The 16,796-nt window shown below is 35.1% G+C and overlaps 1 protein-coding gene across 1 annotated transcript; it reads left to right on the top strand.

The window, feature by feature from the left end:
* The first annotated feature begins 3,858 nt into the window (after positions 1 to 3,858).
* On the top strand, positions 3,859 to 7,550 carry LOC107963794 (uncharacterized). Its single transcript, XM_016900267.2, has 2 exons — positions 3,859 to 4,291; positions 5,497 to 7,550. Exons 1-2 carry the CDS (start codon positions 4,178 to 4,180, stop codon positions 7,216 to 7,218), a joined length of 1,836 nt encoding a protein of 611 aa, XP_016755756.1. The 5' UTR covers positions 3,859 to 4,177; the 3' UTR covers positions 7,219 to 7,550.
* Positions 7,551 to 16,796: the final 9,246 nt, after the last annotated feature.

Here is a 16,796-nt window from a genome sequence, read left to right as displayed (position 1 = left end):
CATAAAATAATTTATCATACATTTACTTACAAAACACGTAAACGTAATAAAAAAAATAGTAAGAATAAAAAGGGTTGTTCATCTATTACTAAGCAAATGATGAGATTGAGAGTTTGTCGGATGAAAAATAACCTTGAGAGTGGTTAAAGGAATGGGGCTAATAAGGTAGCATATCATAAACTCAACTGGTCAAACTAGATGGTCAAAAGAAGATTAAAATTTAGTCTTAATCTAATTTTCCCCTTGAAAAGGGGTAAATCATTACATATTTGTTTAAAGCAAATTTTGGAGCAAAATCATTTGTCAAGTATCTCAAAAGAAGGTTAAAAGACAACATACTTCTTTTGGGAAAAATAGGGTTAAACTTCTTTCAACAAATTGGTCACAAGCAATTATTTTATTTTATATTATGCTTAAAATTATTCATAGTTTCTCATTAACTCATAAATAAAAAGGTAATGCATTTCGCGCATTTGAACCCACGTCCTCTTATATTGACAATAATACTCAATGGCGGAGCCAAGGGGATTGGTAGGTCCCCAACCCCCTTAAAATAGAAAATTTCTCATTTAGGCTATTTATAATTTATAAAATTTTAAATTAGTAATGGTAAAATTACACTTTGGCCTCCCAAAAATAATAAAAAATGAATTTAATCCTTTAAAAGTTATAAAGATATAGTCTATTAAAATGGTGAAATTGTATTTTTACCATCGTAAAAATATACAATTTAATTTCGACCCCCTAAAAAAAATTTTCTGACTCTACCACTGATAATACCTATGCCAATCGAGCTAAGACTCAATGAATCATTGCTAGAGTTTCGATTAAATATCAATTATTACTTATTTTGTGTATATATATATTTTTTAATATAAAAATATATAAGAATAAAAATACTTTTAAAATAATACAGTTTACTTCATTCAGTTAGAGAAAGGTATAGATATTATTAACTTTATTATATAAATATAAAAATAAATTCATTAATTCAAAAAATTAATCTTAAATACAAAATATCTTATTTTATTATTTATATACGCGTTTAAATGTGCTATTGATTCTTGCAATAATAATCGTGTCAATTAAATTAAGAGAAAAATAGATTTCAATTAGATTAGATATATGAAATATAGTTAATTATATCAAAAATTGAATAACATAAATGTATATAAATGTAATTTCAATTAGGGGAACTCATTCATTAGGTTGGTTTTTTCAATCAATGGATTAAATCAGTTAAGGTTTTAGTTAGGATGGCTTTTTGGGTTAATTATTAATAATTAAAATTCATAATTGATCCCATCAACTTAATTGGCTTCATTTATATTATTTTAATTATTTTAAATATGAGGCAGTTGTGTTGGTGAATGTTAAGGTTTTAGTATCTTTGAAATTTTAGATTTGTTCGTGGATCGGATAAAAGTATTAGGTTTAAAAAATGAGTTTGGACAAAAATATTAAGTATGTTTAAATATGAGTTGGGTTCGAGTTTAAAAATTCAAGACTTGAGTCCAACCCAATTTTAAGTTTATAATACTTTATATCATGTTATTTTTATATATTATATAATTTATAAGACATAAAAAAATAAATATATACTAAATATATGATACTACTCTAATGTAAATATTAAAATAATGTAAAGATAACTGTATAAAAAAATTAATATATTTTTTAAAAAATTAAAAAATAAATATGGGCGACCTAAAATGGGCTTGGATTAATCTTTTGTAAATATGAGTAGACTTGGGTCAAATTATAGACCCATAATTCAAGTCAAATCAGGCTTAAACAATTATAAAGTATGTTAATATCATGCGTAGACCTAACCCAATCCAGTTCATGAGTAGCTTTAATAGTAGGTTACCATTCCAGTCTTAAATCGATGCCGAGTAATTTAAGTTTTGTTCGAATCAAAATTTTGATATGTTTAAATCCATTTTGACGAATAACAATTTGTACTAGTGTATACCAATTAATAACGATTGATATAAAATTTTAATATTCTTAAATATTTATTTTTATAATTACATTTTAAAATAAAATATAATCAATTCGAACTTAGTCGACCAAATTCACCTATTTGAAATTGATTCAATTAAGTCAAATTAAGATGGTAAAAATCAGTTAATTCGATTACAGTAAAAAGATAATCCATCAAAATCATATAAATATAAAAAATAATTTAATCTTTTAACTGCTTGTTCAACTTGTATACGTAAAATATTATAAAGAAAAGGATAAATATCAAACTCGTACATAAACTTTAGTTCAATATGCAATTTGATACATGAATTTTAATTTGGTACAATTATATATAAAGAAAAGGATAAATATCAAACTCGTACATAAACTTTAGTTCAATATGCAATTTGATACATGAATTTTAATTTGGTACAATTATATATATAAAACTTCAATTGTGGTCCATATATATACATAAAATTTTGATTTTGATTCAATCGTACACAGTTGAAAAAAATTTATCTTAAAACCCAAATCATTCACTATGGACATCCAAAAATTTTGTATTCTATTTTCATAAATAAAACAACTTTTCTCATCCCAACTAGGGGCGAAGCCAGAAAATTTTTTTAGGGAGGGCCGGATGAAATTTTAATTTTTTATAGTTTATATTTTTATAAATTGTAAAGGATTAAATCGAATTTTTATAATTTTAGGGGGGTAAAGTACAATTTTACCTTTACTAATTTAAAATTTTTAAAAAATTTGAAGGGCCTAAAATATAATTTTATATTTTAGGGGGGCCGGGGCCCATGCCAGCCCCCCTAGCTACCCCCTGATCCCAACCAGATATCTATGTTAGCATTTAAGACTTATTTTCACTGCCATGTCGGACTTCCATTTGACAGATAATAGATCTTAATGATAGAGTACTATTTTGTAATAAAATAATAATATAAGTGACTATTTTGACAATTTACCCTAAAGAATATACATTGATGGTATGGTGAGAGTTAGTTGAAGTGGCGGGTAAAGGGGGAGAATTTTAGAGTAGAACATGGGACCCAATTTTTTCTTTTTTATTTTTGCCTCTATAAGGAGTTTGGGTGGGTAGGCGCACGAAAGCTAGCAAGTAAGGGATGTGCACACGTGCACTCCTTTGACAAAAAACATTTTTAAAAACGATCACATTTTTTTTTATTACAGAATATTTCACTTTTTTATTATTACATTTACAACCCTCAATTAAATAATTTTAAAGATAAATTATAAAAATAATCACTTTTATTAAACTCGTATTATATTCTAGTCATTTATGTTTAAAATGCTATGTTTTAGTCACTTACGTTATCGTTTTGTTACAAAGTGGTCACTCTATCGTTAAACTCCGTTATCTCCTTAATTACAGTCTTACGTGACAGTTTAAATAAATTTTAAATGCCAACTTAGATGTCCAGATGCTGAGATGAAAATAAATTTTTAATTAAATAAATTTAATTTGGACTGTCACATAGGATCGCCTTTAGGAAGGTAATGTAGTTTAACGGTAAAGTGACCACTTCGTAATAAAACGATAACATAAGTGACTAAAAGTAACATTTTAAACATAAGTGATTAAAATGTAATTTGAGGTAAACAAAAATGATTATTTTTATAGTTTACCCTAATTTTAAATATATTAATTTAAGTTTGCCAATAACATATTATAGTATTTTTTTTCTTCTAAATTTAGATTAAAATGATGTTTTAAAAAATAATTTAAAATAAAACATTCAATGAAAAGGGCAAATAAGTAAAATTCAGCTTATAATTAGGATAATATAAAACATTAGCATAAAGTTGGGGTTTTTCGATAATTACATAAAATTTATAAAGAATCAAGTCATTGCCGTGTTTGACCTTGAAAGCGTTTGCTTATACACTTATTCCAGACAAGGTTAGTAACATTCAAGCAAAAAGAAAAGATTTTTTTTTTGGTTTCTGCATTGACATAATATAAAAAGGGGATTTTTGATTTAAGAATTTAATAATTTTTTTAAAAAAATTATATAATTTTTTATTTTTTCTCATTACGGAAGCTTCTTCTATAAATCACCGTTTACGTCCTTTCTCTTTCGTTTGTTTTGTTTGTCTGGGAAAATTTGGACATTTTCAGAGGGGAAGAAAGTTTTGAGCTGTTTGTTTCTCGGGAAAAAAGAGAGAGGTAGAAATGAGAGGCGCGAATGGAGAATCTAGAGTTTTGAATAATACTTTGGAGACTATACATGCTGCTGCTAACGCGATCGCTTCAGCTGAGAATCGTGTTCCACAAGCTACGGTTCAGGTAAAATAATTTTTAAAATTTATGTTTCGTTTAGTTTTTTTTTTTTGGGTGTTTTCTTTGTTGTGATTGTTTCAATGGAGTTTTAATTCAATTTGGTTGATTTGTGGAAATGTTTTTAAACTTCTTCGGTATTCATTTCGTGATCTGTTTTTTTGCACGATTTGATTTTCTTTTTTTGGTTCTGTGATTATGTTATGGTGATTTAATAAGTTTTTTAAACCAGAATCAAGTTTAAGCTTTCTTTTCAGCGTAATAATATGTGATTTTAGGCTTAAATTTATTAAAGGTTGAATTGTTCCAGAATCAAGAATCTTTTTTCACTGTTGCTTGTGGTTAGATTTAGAAATTGAAGGTTTTCTTATTTATAGCTTGTTTCTTTTTTGGTACTCGGCAGTTCAGGATTCTAAGAATTGTCTTTGTTGATGAAACAGTGTTTATGAACATATATGGTTTCTTTGTTATTATATTCGCTATACCTCATTTACCCAGCAAACATCGGGAACTAGGTGATCTTCTTCATTACTGTTTCTAATTTTACTTTTATTTGGCCTAGATTCCTAGATCAGAAGTAAAGAAGCAAAAGAAGAAGACGAGTATTATACAAATTTGTCCTTGAATTTGTTTGTATCATTAAGTTTTTTTTGTGTCCATAATGTGGGAAGAGTTAATTAGAAGGTTTCGTATAGGCTCTGATTGTGGAAATCTAGAAACTTATGTATGCCTTACCTGACTAAGATCAAGGTAAATCCCATTTCAGCATCCGAATTCAAGATGGATAATCAGTGGTTCTGTGTATGTTCTGTCTGTGTATATGATTTCCCTTGTAGTGGAGGTCTAGTTGAAGAATACTCATTTACAATCACGAGGATAAGCTTCGGAAATACTTAAACAATGGGTATGAACTGCATATTCTACTTGACCTTAATATAGATGGTAAAAGTGTGGGATAAGCATACATACTCTTTCTATCAAACAGTTTGAAGGATAGTTGTAGCATGATATCCAATAAGTTTTGAGCATAGATGCTTTAATTTGTTTCGTTACTTGATACACTTTGGTCAAAGCTTTAATGAGGATGCATTGCCTTATTGTGTAATATGATCTTTTTCTTTCATTGCCAGTTGTTTGGTTTCCTATTAACTACATAAGAATTTGGTGTAATTTACTGTATTAATCCATTTTATCATAAATTTGGTGACATTCAGAAGAGAAGATGGAGTGGCTGGTGGAGTGTTTATTGGTGTTTTGGATCTTACAAACAAAAAAAGCGAATTGGGCCTGCTGTTCTTGTTTCCGAAACAAGTGCTTCTGGTGGTAATGTGCCTGCTGCTGAAAATCCAAACCAAGCATCCTCCTTTACACTTCCTTTTGTTGCACCACCCTCTTCTCCTGCATCTTTCCTTCCATCTGAACCCCCCTCTGCTACACAGTCTCCAGCTGGTTTAGTGTCTCTCACATCTATTTCTGCTAGTATGTATTCTCCAGGGCCTGCTTCCATTTTTGCGATTGGCCCTTATGCTCAGGAAACTCAGTTAGTTTCCCCACCTGTTTTCTCGGCTTTCCCCACTGAACCTTCAACTGCTCCATTTACACCTCCTCCCGAGTCAGTTCACTTGACTACACCATCCTCGCCTGAGGTGCCATTTGCCCAGTTCCTTGGCCCCAACCTCCAGTATGGAGAGCAGCGATTCCCAATATCCCACTATGAATTTCAGTCTTATCATCTTCAACCTGGGAGCCCTGTAGGCCAATTGATCTCCCCAAGCTCAGGAATCTCTGGTTCTGGCACCTCATCTCCTTTCCTCGATGGTGATTATACTGCTGGTCTACGCTTTCCCGAGTTCCAACTGGGCGACCCTTCCAAGCTCTTGAACCTTGATAAGCTTTCCAACCGTGAATGGGGATCATATCATGGTTCTGGTACTTTAACCCCAGACGGTACAACATCCACACCTCTCAATGGTTTTCTTCTGGATCATCAGATTTCTGAAATTGTGTCGTATCCACGCATGGCTAGAGGAAACCAAACTGATCAGGTTGTGGTTGATCATAGAGTTTCATTCGAGTTAACAAATCAAAAAGCTACTAGTTGTGTGGAAACTGAGACAGCAACACCATCCGAAGCTGTGGCAGAATCTCTATGGAATGAAGCAGCAAGAGAGAGAGAAGAAAACGCCACTAAGTTGTTGGATAATTCTGTATGTAGAGTTGGTGAAACATACAACGGAAAACCAGAGAAAGCTCCAGCAGATAGGGAAGGCAAACCACAGCACCATAAGAACCGATCCATCACTCTCGGGTCAGTTAAAGAATTCAATTTCGACAATATTAATGGAGAGATAGAAGAAAATGCTACTAAGTCAGTGGAAACTTATGAAGGTCGTGTTGGTGAAACATACAATGAAAGGCCAGAGCAAGCTCCAGCAGATGGGGAAGGCAAACCACAGAACCATAAGAACCGATCCATCACTCTTGGGTCACTTAAAGAATTCAATTTTGACAATGTTAATGCCGAGATAGAAGAAAATGCTACTAAGTCGGTGGAAACTCATGAATGTCGTGTTGGTGAAACATACAATGAAAGACCAGAGAAAGCTGAAGTATCTCTACAGAACGAAGCAGCAAGAGAAACAGAAGAAAACTCTAAGTCGGCGGAAACTTACGAATATCGTGTCGGTGAAACATGCAACGTAAGACCAGAGAAAGCTCCAGCAGATAAGGAAGCCAAACCACAGCACCACAAGAACCGATCCATCACTCTCGGATCAGCTAAAGAATTCAATTTTGACAACCCCGATGGAGGTGATGTCCATAACAAGCCCATTGTTAGTTCCGATTGGTGGGCCAACGAGAAAGTAGCCGGAAACGACGATGGCATTCCCAAGAATTGGTCCTTTTTCCCCATGCTGCAACCTGGTGTAAGTTAAAAAACTGGTAAGCATTTTAGTGGGGTGCCTTCTGATTTTCCACATTATTTTAGGAACTTAGGTGTGGCTTGGGTTGGGGATTCAAACAATTTGGTAACAACAACAGAGTGCATGCAATTTTATTCAAATCAAATTATAGATAATTTTAGGGGTTTTTTCTTTTACATTAGATTGCATATTGCATGACTGGCTGATCCATGAAGGCTGTTGCTTGCGTCCTTCGTGACTAAAACAACAGGGTCTTAGAGGAATATTTCTATGGTTACAATATTGTACTATATTTTTGCTAATTTAGGCAGACAGATATGAAAAACAGTCTCTGATTTTGTGCACACTTGGTGTAAAAATAGCACATCTAATGCTTCTAAAAATTTGATAGCGGTGTAAAATAATGATATGTATATTGAGGTTGCATGTCAAGGTTCTTCAGAGATCAAAGTCGGGCAAGTGGAGATCGATAGTCTTTTGTCACTTCACCAGGCCGATTAGACTTAGAATCCCGATTTGGTGCAACGGAATGCTGAGATCCAAATGTGCCTCTAGCAATGTCAATTAGACCCAATCTTTTGAGCGACTTAACCAACTTTTAATAACAAGCCATGCATATGATACATGAAAATTCAAAAATTAAAGGCTAAAAGGTAATTAAAAATAAAATATTGTAAAATATATTGAGAGAGTTTAACCTTGAAAATTTATCAAAAAAGTATAATAAACAAATGATTAGCATCTTTGATTGCTGTAAATTATGAACAAAAACCAAACCCACAACAATCGCAAATACCCAAAACAAAGAATCATTTTATTATTATTATTATTATTAATTTATTTAAGAGTAGAAACTTAATTTAATGGTATAAGATTTTTCTATAACAGGAAAAACCACGAAATTATTTAAATGAAAACGGTACTTTAGCTGAATTAGTAAAATTGAACTAAGGCATGAATCAGAAAACCGTATATGGAATCTATACATGTTTATAGGCATGAATCAGAAATGGACGAGTAAAAAATTAGTCTCGTTTATAATATGGATTGTACTTAGGCTCGAACTTGAACATTTAAGGTTTAGTCTTAACTTGACTTTTTTTAAAGTGTGTAATGTTTTATATTATATTATTTTTATATATTATGTAATTTATAACGTATAAAAATTAGATCTAGTAGTATATAATATTACTATAGTATAAACATTAAAAAAATTTAAGACTATATATGATATAGAATAAATTAAAAATTAAAAATAATATAAATATTGTGGAGCCCAAATTTTACCCGGGCCCAACAAGCAGAGCCCAAAACACCAACCATCCAATTAGCACCCCACTAAACCGACCACTAACTCCGTCACCTCACTTGCCACTAACTCCATCACCCCACTAAACCACTCCACTAACTCCATTACCCCATTTGCTTGCAAAAAGAAAGAGGCAATCGGTTGTAAAATTTAGCTATAAAAGCATTCAAAACTATTGTAAAGGGGGGTTTTTGAAGAAAAGGAGAGGAGATACTGAATACGAACACAAAAAACAACGATTGAATAACGATTTTTATTTTAAAGGATTTGCGCATCGTTTCAATTTGCTCCTCATTTAAATACTGCCTTTTGTGAGTTGGAATATTTGTATTTTAAATCCCTATTCATTTGGGCACATTTCATTCTAGTTCTTGTCTACGCTTTAGGAATTCTATTTGTTTACAAATTATCCCCTTTATTTTGTTTTTATTTCTATTGAGTTCTTTTAAATTTCATGTTTTTATATTCTTTATAATTCATTCATTCTTTCCCCCCCTTTTTCATATTATTTTAACATTTTATTAATTGATCCCACCTTTTTTTTTTCTTGTTGTTATTTTCTTTTGTATATTTTCATTCTGTTTTATTATATATTTTATTTATTTTTCTCTTTTATGAACATTCTTTAAATATTATATTATTATTTTTGTATATATTAATATATTAAGCTATTTGTATTTTGTGTATATTAGTTATTCGTATATATATTGTTTTGTATATCATTTATACTATTTCGTTACAAAATTATTTTTTACACTTATATATGTACAGCTTAATTTATGCCCGGGCCCAACAAGCAGAGACCCAAGGATCAAATCTACCCAAACAGCCCCATTACAAGCCCAAAATCCAAACAAGCCCATTACAGCAAGGCCCAACAAAGGTCAGCATAGGGTTTCAGCTTTTCTGAAACCCTAGCTAAGGCGCCGCACGTCCCTGGGGGCTCTTAACGTCTACCGCCGTTCTAGTTTCTGCCACCGACGCCACCAGCTACTCCCATCAATTACCTGCAAGGACAGCACGCAAAGCAAAGGCAAAAACAGTGCAAAATAATAGAAGTAGATAAAGATGTATTAAAATCGGCTATATAAGGAGACAAACAAAAATGTAAGGGGGGTCTTTTTTTTCGGGGATTAAAAACAACTTAATAAAAAGAAGAAAAAACCGAGAAGGTAGATTGCCTTTCTTTTCTGTTCTGGCGTTTCCTATCCTTTTTATTTATTTTTTGTTACACTACTCTTTAAAAAACAAAAGAAAAGGGGAAAGAAAAGGACCTATTTGTTTTCGAAGGCCGGCGTCGGAGCCCGTCTTCGTCGTCGCCGGTGGAGGAGGAGACGAACGGTCTCTCCTCGTTTCCGGGTCTTGGGCTCGTCTTTCTCGACATTTCACCGTGGATCTGTGGTCTAGAGGCAATCGGCTTCGAGGGGGACCAAAAAGATCCGATTTTGTGCCTCCGACCACCGTGCACGGTGGTCGACGGAGGGTGGCCCGATGATCGGAAGCGGCCGGATCTTGGCCGGCCTTGGGGGGCTTGAGAGAGAAGGCTCTCTGTTTTTTTTTTAGAAAACAGATAAAAATGATATTTTTGGGCATTTGTTTTATATTTATACAAGTCATAAAACGGCGCCATTTTGAGGCCCTCTTGACCCGCGCGGTGACCCGACCCGGGGGAAGGATCCGCGTGTTTCCTTTAAATGGTGTAATTGCACGCGCAGTCCCTCAGACTTTGCAACGCATTGCAATTTGACCCTTGTTTCGTTCTTTTCTGTTTTTTAATTTAACCACAAGCTTTTATTTCTGTTTCAATTCTAACCCTCTGCTGTACTGCGTTTTGGGGCTTCGGGGTATTTACCGTTTTGGTCCCCCCTTTTCCGCGCGTATTACATTTTGATCCTTTATTCTGTTTTATTTTTGATTTCAGCCCTGAGGTTTCGTTCCCATTTTGAATTAGTCCTATTATTATTATTATTACTATTATTATTACCTATTTATTTATATTGATTTTATTTAAACTTTCGGTGCATACATATATTTATATATTTTACAACTTATGTACCTATATATATATCTATATACGTATTTTCATTTTCATAAATACATATATATTTATATATAATCTTTATGGTCTAAAATACACCCTTTTATATTTTTTAAATCCGCATATACATACACATTTTCAATATATTTTTAGTATGTATATAAATTAACGTATTTATTTGTATACATATGTATATTTTCATTAGTTTTAAACTTTTGTTTGTACATATATACTTTTTCTTTTATTTTACAATATATATACACTTACTTTTTATATGTATTCCTTTATCTTCGTATTCCATAGTTTTATACACCTATATGCACATATTTTTCCATATACGCATATTTATTTATCTTATATGAAATATACTTTATGTATTTTGTTAATTCACGTATACACATATCTTAGTTCATGTCTATATACATCTTATACTTAATTGTATTTGCTATTTATTTATTTCATTTTTGTTATTATTTTGAATGAATGATTTAACTTTATTCGCTTTTATTTTGTTATTTTTGTGTGTTGTAAGTTTGATCGTTCATATTGTTTGCTATAGCTTGCATCGTTTTTATATTTTCATGTTCATTATGATTTTGCCATGCATAAATAATGTAATTTGCTTTCGCTATAATTTTGTGCTTTATTTTTACTCGATATAACAAAATTTATTTTTTTAAATGGCATTTCGTGTTTGGATTCGAGAAAATCGTGCCCTAACTTACTGGGTTTCGATACTCTCGATAAATCTAAATGTACGGATCTTTCTAAACTCAAATTTTAGATGGCCTCGGGATTAAAAAATCACGTCCAAACTTACTGGTCGCGATCTCATTTTTAAATCCGAGATGGCTAAAAATATCTTTCAAATAAGCATTTTTTCATTCGCGTGCCGAGAATTTGAGATATTGTATGCTAACTTACTGGATATGATTCTCTTTCTCGATTAACGTGAAATACATTCCTTTTCCAAAGATTTTCATTTTAATACAAGGATCGTATTTTTAGTTCTTTCAAGTTCCCAATTTTCGACATCAAGACATTAGATAATCAACTAGGTACCAATTTCTGGGCGTTACGAGGGTGCCAATCCTTCCTCGTACGTAACCGACTCCCGGACCCATTTTCTAAATTTCGTAGATCAAAACCGTTGTTTTAATAAAATCTAATTATTTATTAAAAACAACCATTTTCCCAGGTGACCCAATCACACCTCAAAAAGGATTGGTGGCGACTCCCTTTTTCATTTTCAAAACCCAAGTCGACCCCGTTTTCCATCAAAAAAATGGTGTCAATAGCTTGGCGACTCCACTGGGGAGATGAGTGAGTCGAGCCACGAGTTGATTATTTTTTGTCTTTTTGTCGAAAATCAAAAACTTGGTTTAAATATACGATCCTTTCATCGCATTTCATTGCTTTTATTACAATTTTCATCGTTGTGGTTTATAATTGCTGTGTTAGTTTAAGTTTTTGTATCTTTCTGCACATTGCATGGCATGACCGTTGGTCACACCCTTTTAAGTGGGAGTGAGAAACTACACATTCGTGAGGTTTTCACCTCCGCATGGGATAGTGAATCGCTTTCGGGATACATCCGTACCTATGTCTTCGTGAGATTTTCATCTCCGCATGGCCATAGGGAAATGTATTCCCCTGAACCGAACTCGGTCTGTATGAGCCTATAATGGGTAAAGATCGAGGAATCTGCTGGTTCAGGTACCTTATCTCTAGAGCCATATCACATGTAGTGAACCTTAGGAACCGACCTAGGTAGAGCTACTCCAAATTTTAGTGCTTACCTAAATGAATGTTGTATTTATTGTCGCTTATTTTAAATCTTATTCTGTGTTTAATGCTAATTTACTTTGTTTGTGATTGCATGGCATCTTCATTCTAAAAGAGGTGTCGATTTACGTTCAGTTTCTTGGTAGAAAGCTTATCATGGAAAAGGAGTTTGTTGATAAAGTAGAGGATAATGCGGCTGTGCGAATATGGGCTGAAACGACACAACGGGAGAAAGGCGATAGTCTTACCGAAGGGTACGTGTCAGAATTGTGGGATTTTACCCGTATCAGTGTAATCCAGAATGACCTTCGAGAAATGAAAGAAGTCTGGGATCAATGGGATGTCGAGGCCAAGCAGCTGTTCTATTGTAACTACGGTGACCTACCTTATCTGCTTAGTGTCAAAGTGGACAAGTATTTATTCCGAGCCCTTGCTCAGTTTTGGAATCCTGCCTACAGTTGTTTCACTTTTGGGAAGGTAGATTTGACGCCTACTGTGGAGGAGTATACGACCGTGCTTCGGTGCCCAAAGATTCAAGTCGACAAGGCTTATTCCAGAGCTGCTTGTGTCCCTCCATTGTTAAAGAAATTAATGAACATCACTGGGATGAGCGAGCAGTGGGTCGCTGCCCGGATCCAACAGAAGGGCGACAGTAAATGTGTTCCTTGGAAAAGTTTGCGAGACTTGGTGCTTGTACATCCTGACTTAAAGAAAAGGGTCGATGTCTTCGCTTTAGGAATCTACGGACTAGTGGTTTTCCCCAAAGCTTTAGGACACATAGACGAGGCTGTATCTGATTTGTTCGATCGGCTTAGTAAAGGGGTTACACCGGTTCCGGCAATACTCGCTGAAACTTTTAGATCCTTGAGTGCGTGTCGGAAAGCAGGGGAGGGAAGGTTTATTGGATGCGCGCAGCTCTTATTGGTATGGTTCCATAGCCACTTCTGGAAAGTCGAAAAGGTCTCTTATCGGGTATTCTCTGATAACTACTCCCCTCTAGGAGAATTGGTGGCCACGCCAAGACGGGATGATATTTCAGAAGGAAAATGGATAGAGATACTCCAGAATCTCCAGGATGAAGATATTGAATGGAGGGCTCCTTGGTTAATTCCCGATGAGATATTGTACCGATGTAGAGATTTTGACTGGGTTCCGCTGCTCGGGATATGGGGAGCTATCGGATATGCTCCTCTACTCGTATCAAGACAGTATAGATCACGACAATTCATACCAGCAACGCAGGGGTTGGCTTATAGTGATTTTTCCTATAGGGAGGACAATTACAAGAAGAAGGTTCGAGAAATATCTAGTACTTGGAACCAGACTCGTCGAATGAAGATCTTAGCCGTGGGTCCGACAATTACCCCCGAGTATGGTCAGTGGCGTGATCAAAGGATCAACGACAACATCCCGGCGTCAAATTCAGAAACTGCTCGATCTTTAGAGGAACGCTTACAAGTTTTGCCTTCTGAGATGGAAATCATCAAACAAGAATTTGAAAAAAGGAGTTTAGAATTGGGGAAGAAGATAGAACAACTAGAGGAAGAAAAAATGCAGTTAGGACTGGATGTGGACATTCAAAGATTAGAGGCCGATAAATTGAGAAAAGGAAAGAACAAAGCAGAAGAAGATTTAGACAGCCTGAAGACAGATTACAAGAAGTTGCGCAGGTCGGTAAGAACTGCTGGCTTGGGTAAAACGTCAGAACAATGGCGACAAGAAATTCAGGAGGAAAAGACGAGAGCTAATCAATGGGAAAAGAAATTTCAGGATACTCGGGCTCGAGAAGTCGCCTTGGGAAAGAGTCTACTAGTTTGCCAAGATGAGAAGACGGAGTTGAAGGTCCGGATAACCGAACTAGAAAGATCGCTTCACCAGTACTGTAATCGTAATGCTACGGTTGAATTAAGGGCGAGCTTAGACAAAATTGAAGAATTAAAAGGACAAATAGGAGAGCTAGAGAATGCATTGCAGAATAGTGAAATCCGGATAGAGCTTCTGGAAGAAAATAATGAGCAGTGGCAAAGACAATTCCGTCGGTCTCAAGAGCAGATTAGAGAAAGAGATTATATTATGGGAGAGGCGGTGGCTCAAGTGCGCGAAGTAGCTGATCATCTGCAGACTCTAGCAGTTCAGGCTGATCTATTAAGTTTGAAGTATGAGTCAGAGTCGGACAGGGGCCGAGAATTAGCTTGGCTTCTTAGAAAGGTTAAGGCTTTGAGTGTGAGGGCAAAGCCGTATATGTAGTCTATTTTATGTAAAGAAGCTCTCTATCTAGTAAAGTTTCTAATGAAGTTGAATTAGAATCAGTGCCTCTTTTTCTTTGCATTCTTTTCATGCATTGCATCACATCATATGCATTAATGACCATTAAAAAAAAACCTAATCGAATAAAATCATTTCAGTTAACCTGGAAAACCAACAAAGTTACGGCACCCGAGCTAAGGCAAAAATTATGGACCAAAGGTTAGAGAAGCTAGAGCGACTTCAAAAAGAAATGCAAGACCAGTTGCAGGCGCAAATGAAAGAGCAAATAGAAAAGATTCAGCGTGACATGGTGCAAAAGATGGAGGAGTCCCAAAATGATCTGGTGGCTAAGATGACGCAATTATTGAAGGGAGTAGATAAGGGTAAAGGTCCTGTGATTGTTAGTGAAGAAGAAAACAATGGTGAACCACTTTATCCTCCAGGTTTCACGCCTCCGCATGCGCAAGTACAGACTGAGCTGCATTCGCGGAGACCCTCTGTGTCGGTTAGACCCCAGCAGTTCCAAGGCGATGCTTCAATCCCAATGAATTTTCAACCCGGAGCGGGCTTTAATCCCGGTGATAGCCCGAATAATATTGCGGTCCCAGATCTTAACGAGATGGTTGAAAAGGACAAGGCGAAGGAGGAATTTCCAAAACAATTTGAGGAGAAATAGAAATGGATAGAAGAGAAGTTTAGGGCAATAGAAAGCATCGAAAGCTATGGAACAGATGCAAAGGATCTGAGCTTGGTTTCGGACTTGGTGCTCCCTTACAAATTTAAGATGCCGGAATTCGAGAAATACAACGGGACTAGTTGCCCAGGATCCCATATTACTATGTTTTGTAGAAGAATGACGGGGCATATTAATAATGATCAATTATTAATACATTGCTTTCAGGAAAGTCTTACGGGAGCGGCGTCAAAGTGGTACAATCAGCTGAGCCGAGCTAAAATTGCTACTTGGAGGGATTTAGCACATGCTTTCTTGAGACAATACAATCATGTCTCAGAAATGATGCCTGACAGGATAACTCTGCAAAATTTAGAGAAGAAATCGAACGAAAGCTTCAGACAATATGCGCAGAGGTGGCGAGAGGTGGCGGTTCAGGTGCAACCACCGCTTTTGGAAAAGGAGATGACGGCGCTTTTTATTAATACTTTGAAAGCCCCGTTCATCACTCACATGTTGGGAAGCGCTTCAAGAAATTTCTCAGATATAATCATGAATGGTGAAATGATTGAGCATGCCATTAAAAGTGGAAAAATAGATGGAGGAGAAAATAATAGGAGGGCACCCCCGAGGAAAAGAGAAAATGAAGTGAATAATGTGAATACTTATGGTAGGTCAATTACCGTGAATCAGCCAAAGAAAGTGGTTGCTAATCAACAGGGATCATCAAGACAAGAGTCGGGAGCTAGGCAAACTACTGAAAAGCCCCAATTCACGCCAATCCCGATGTCATACAAGGAGTTGTATCAGACTTTATTCGATGCACATGTTGTTGCTCCTCGTTACTTGAGTCCTCTACAACCCCCGTATCCAAAATGGTATGATACGAACGCGCAATGTGATTATCATGCGGGAATTTCTGGGCACTCGATAGAAAATTGTACGGCCTTCAAGAAGGTAGTAGAAGGACTTATCAATTTAGGTGTTGTCAAACTTGACGACTCACCTAACGCAAAGAATCCGTTACCTAATCACGCAGATAAGGGGGTGAATATAGTTAGTGAAGGTACGGGAGAAGAAGTCAAGACTGACATTGCTGAAGTAAAAACTCCATTGAAACGGGTCTGGAAAGAAATGGCGAAAAGAGGGTTGGTTATTTCAGATTCTGAGAAAGGGCATGAGATGGGAAATTATTGTGAATTTCACCATGAAACAGGGCATGAAATCCAAGAATGTGAAGGATTCAAGGCCTTGGTTCAAAGCATGATGGATAACAAGGAGATGAGGTTTTATGAAGATGTGAAAGAAATGAGGAGCATATGCGCGACAGAGTTGGGAACAAAGGCTCCAAAAATAAATCATCCTGTGGTCATTATCTCACGCCCTAAGGGTAATGAGGTTAGGGCTCAGGTAACACCGAAAATTGTAATCCAGAAACCATCAAATTTCTCTTATAAAGATAACAAAATGGTGCCGTGGAATTACGGGTGTAATGTGACCATTTTGGGAAAAGAAGCAGAAAGAAATCAGGAAATAGG

This window comes from Gossypium hirsutum, chromosome A03, assembly GCF_007990345.1.
Source record: "Gossypium hirsutum isolate 1008001.06 chromosome A03, Gossypium_hirsutum_v2.1, whole genome shotgun sequence".
Classification (NCBI taxonomy): domain Eukaryota; kingdom Viridiplantae; phylum Streptophyta; class Magnoliopsida; order Malvales; family Malvaceae; genus Gossypium; species Gossypium hirsutum.
This window is presented reverse-complemented; position numbering and strand designations above follow the sequence as displayed.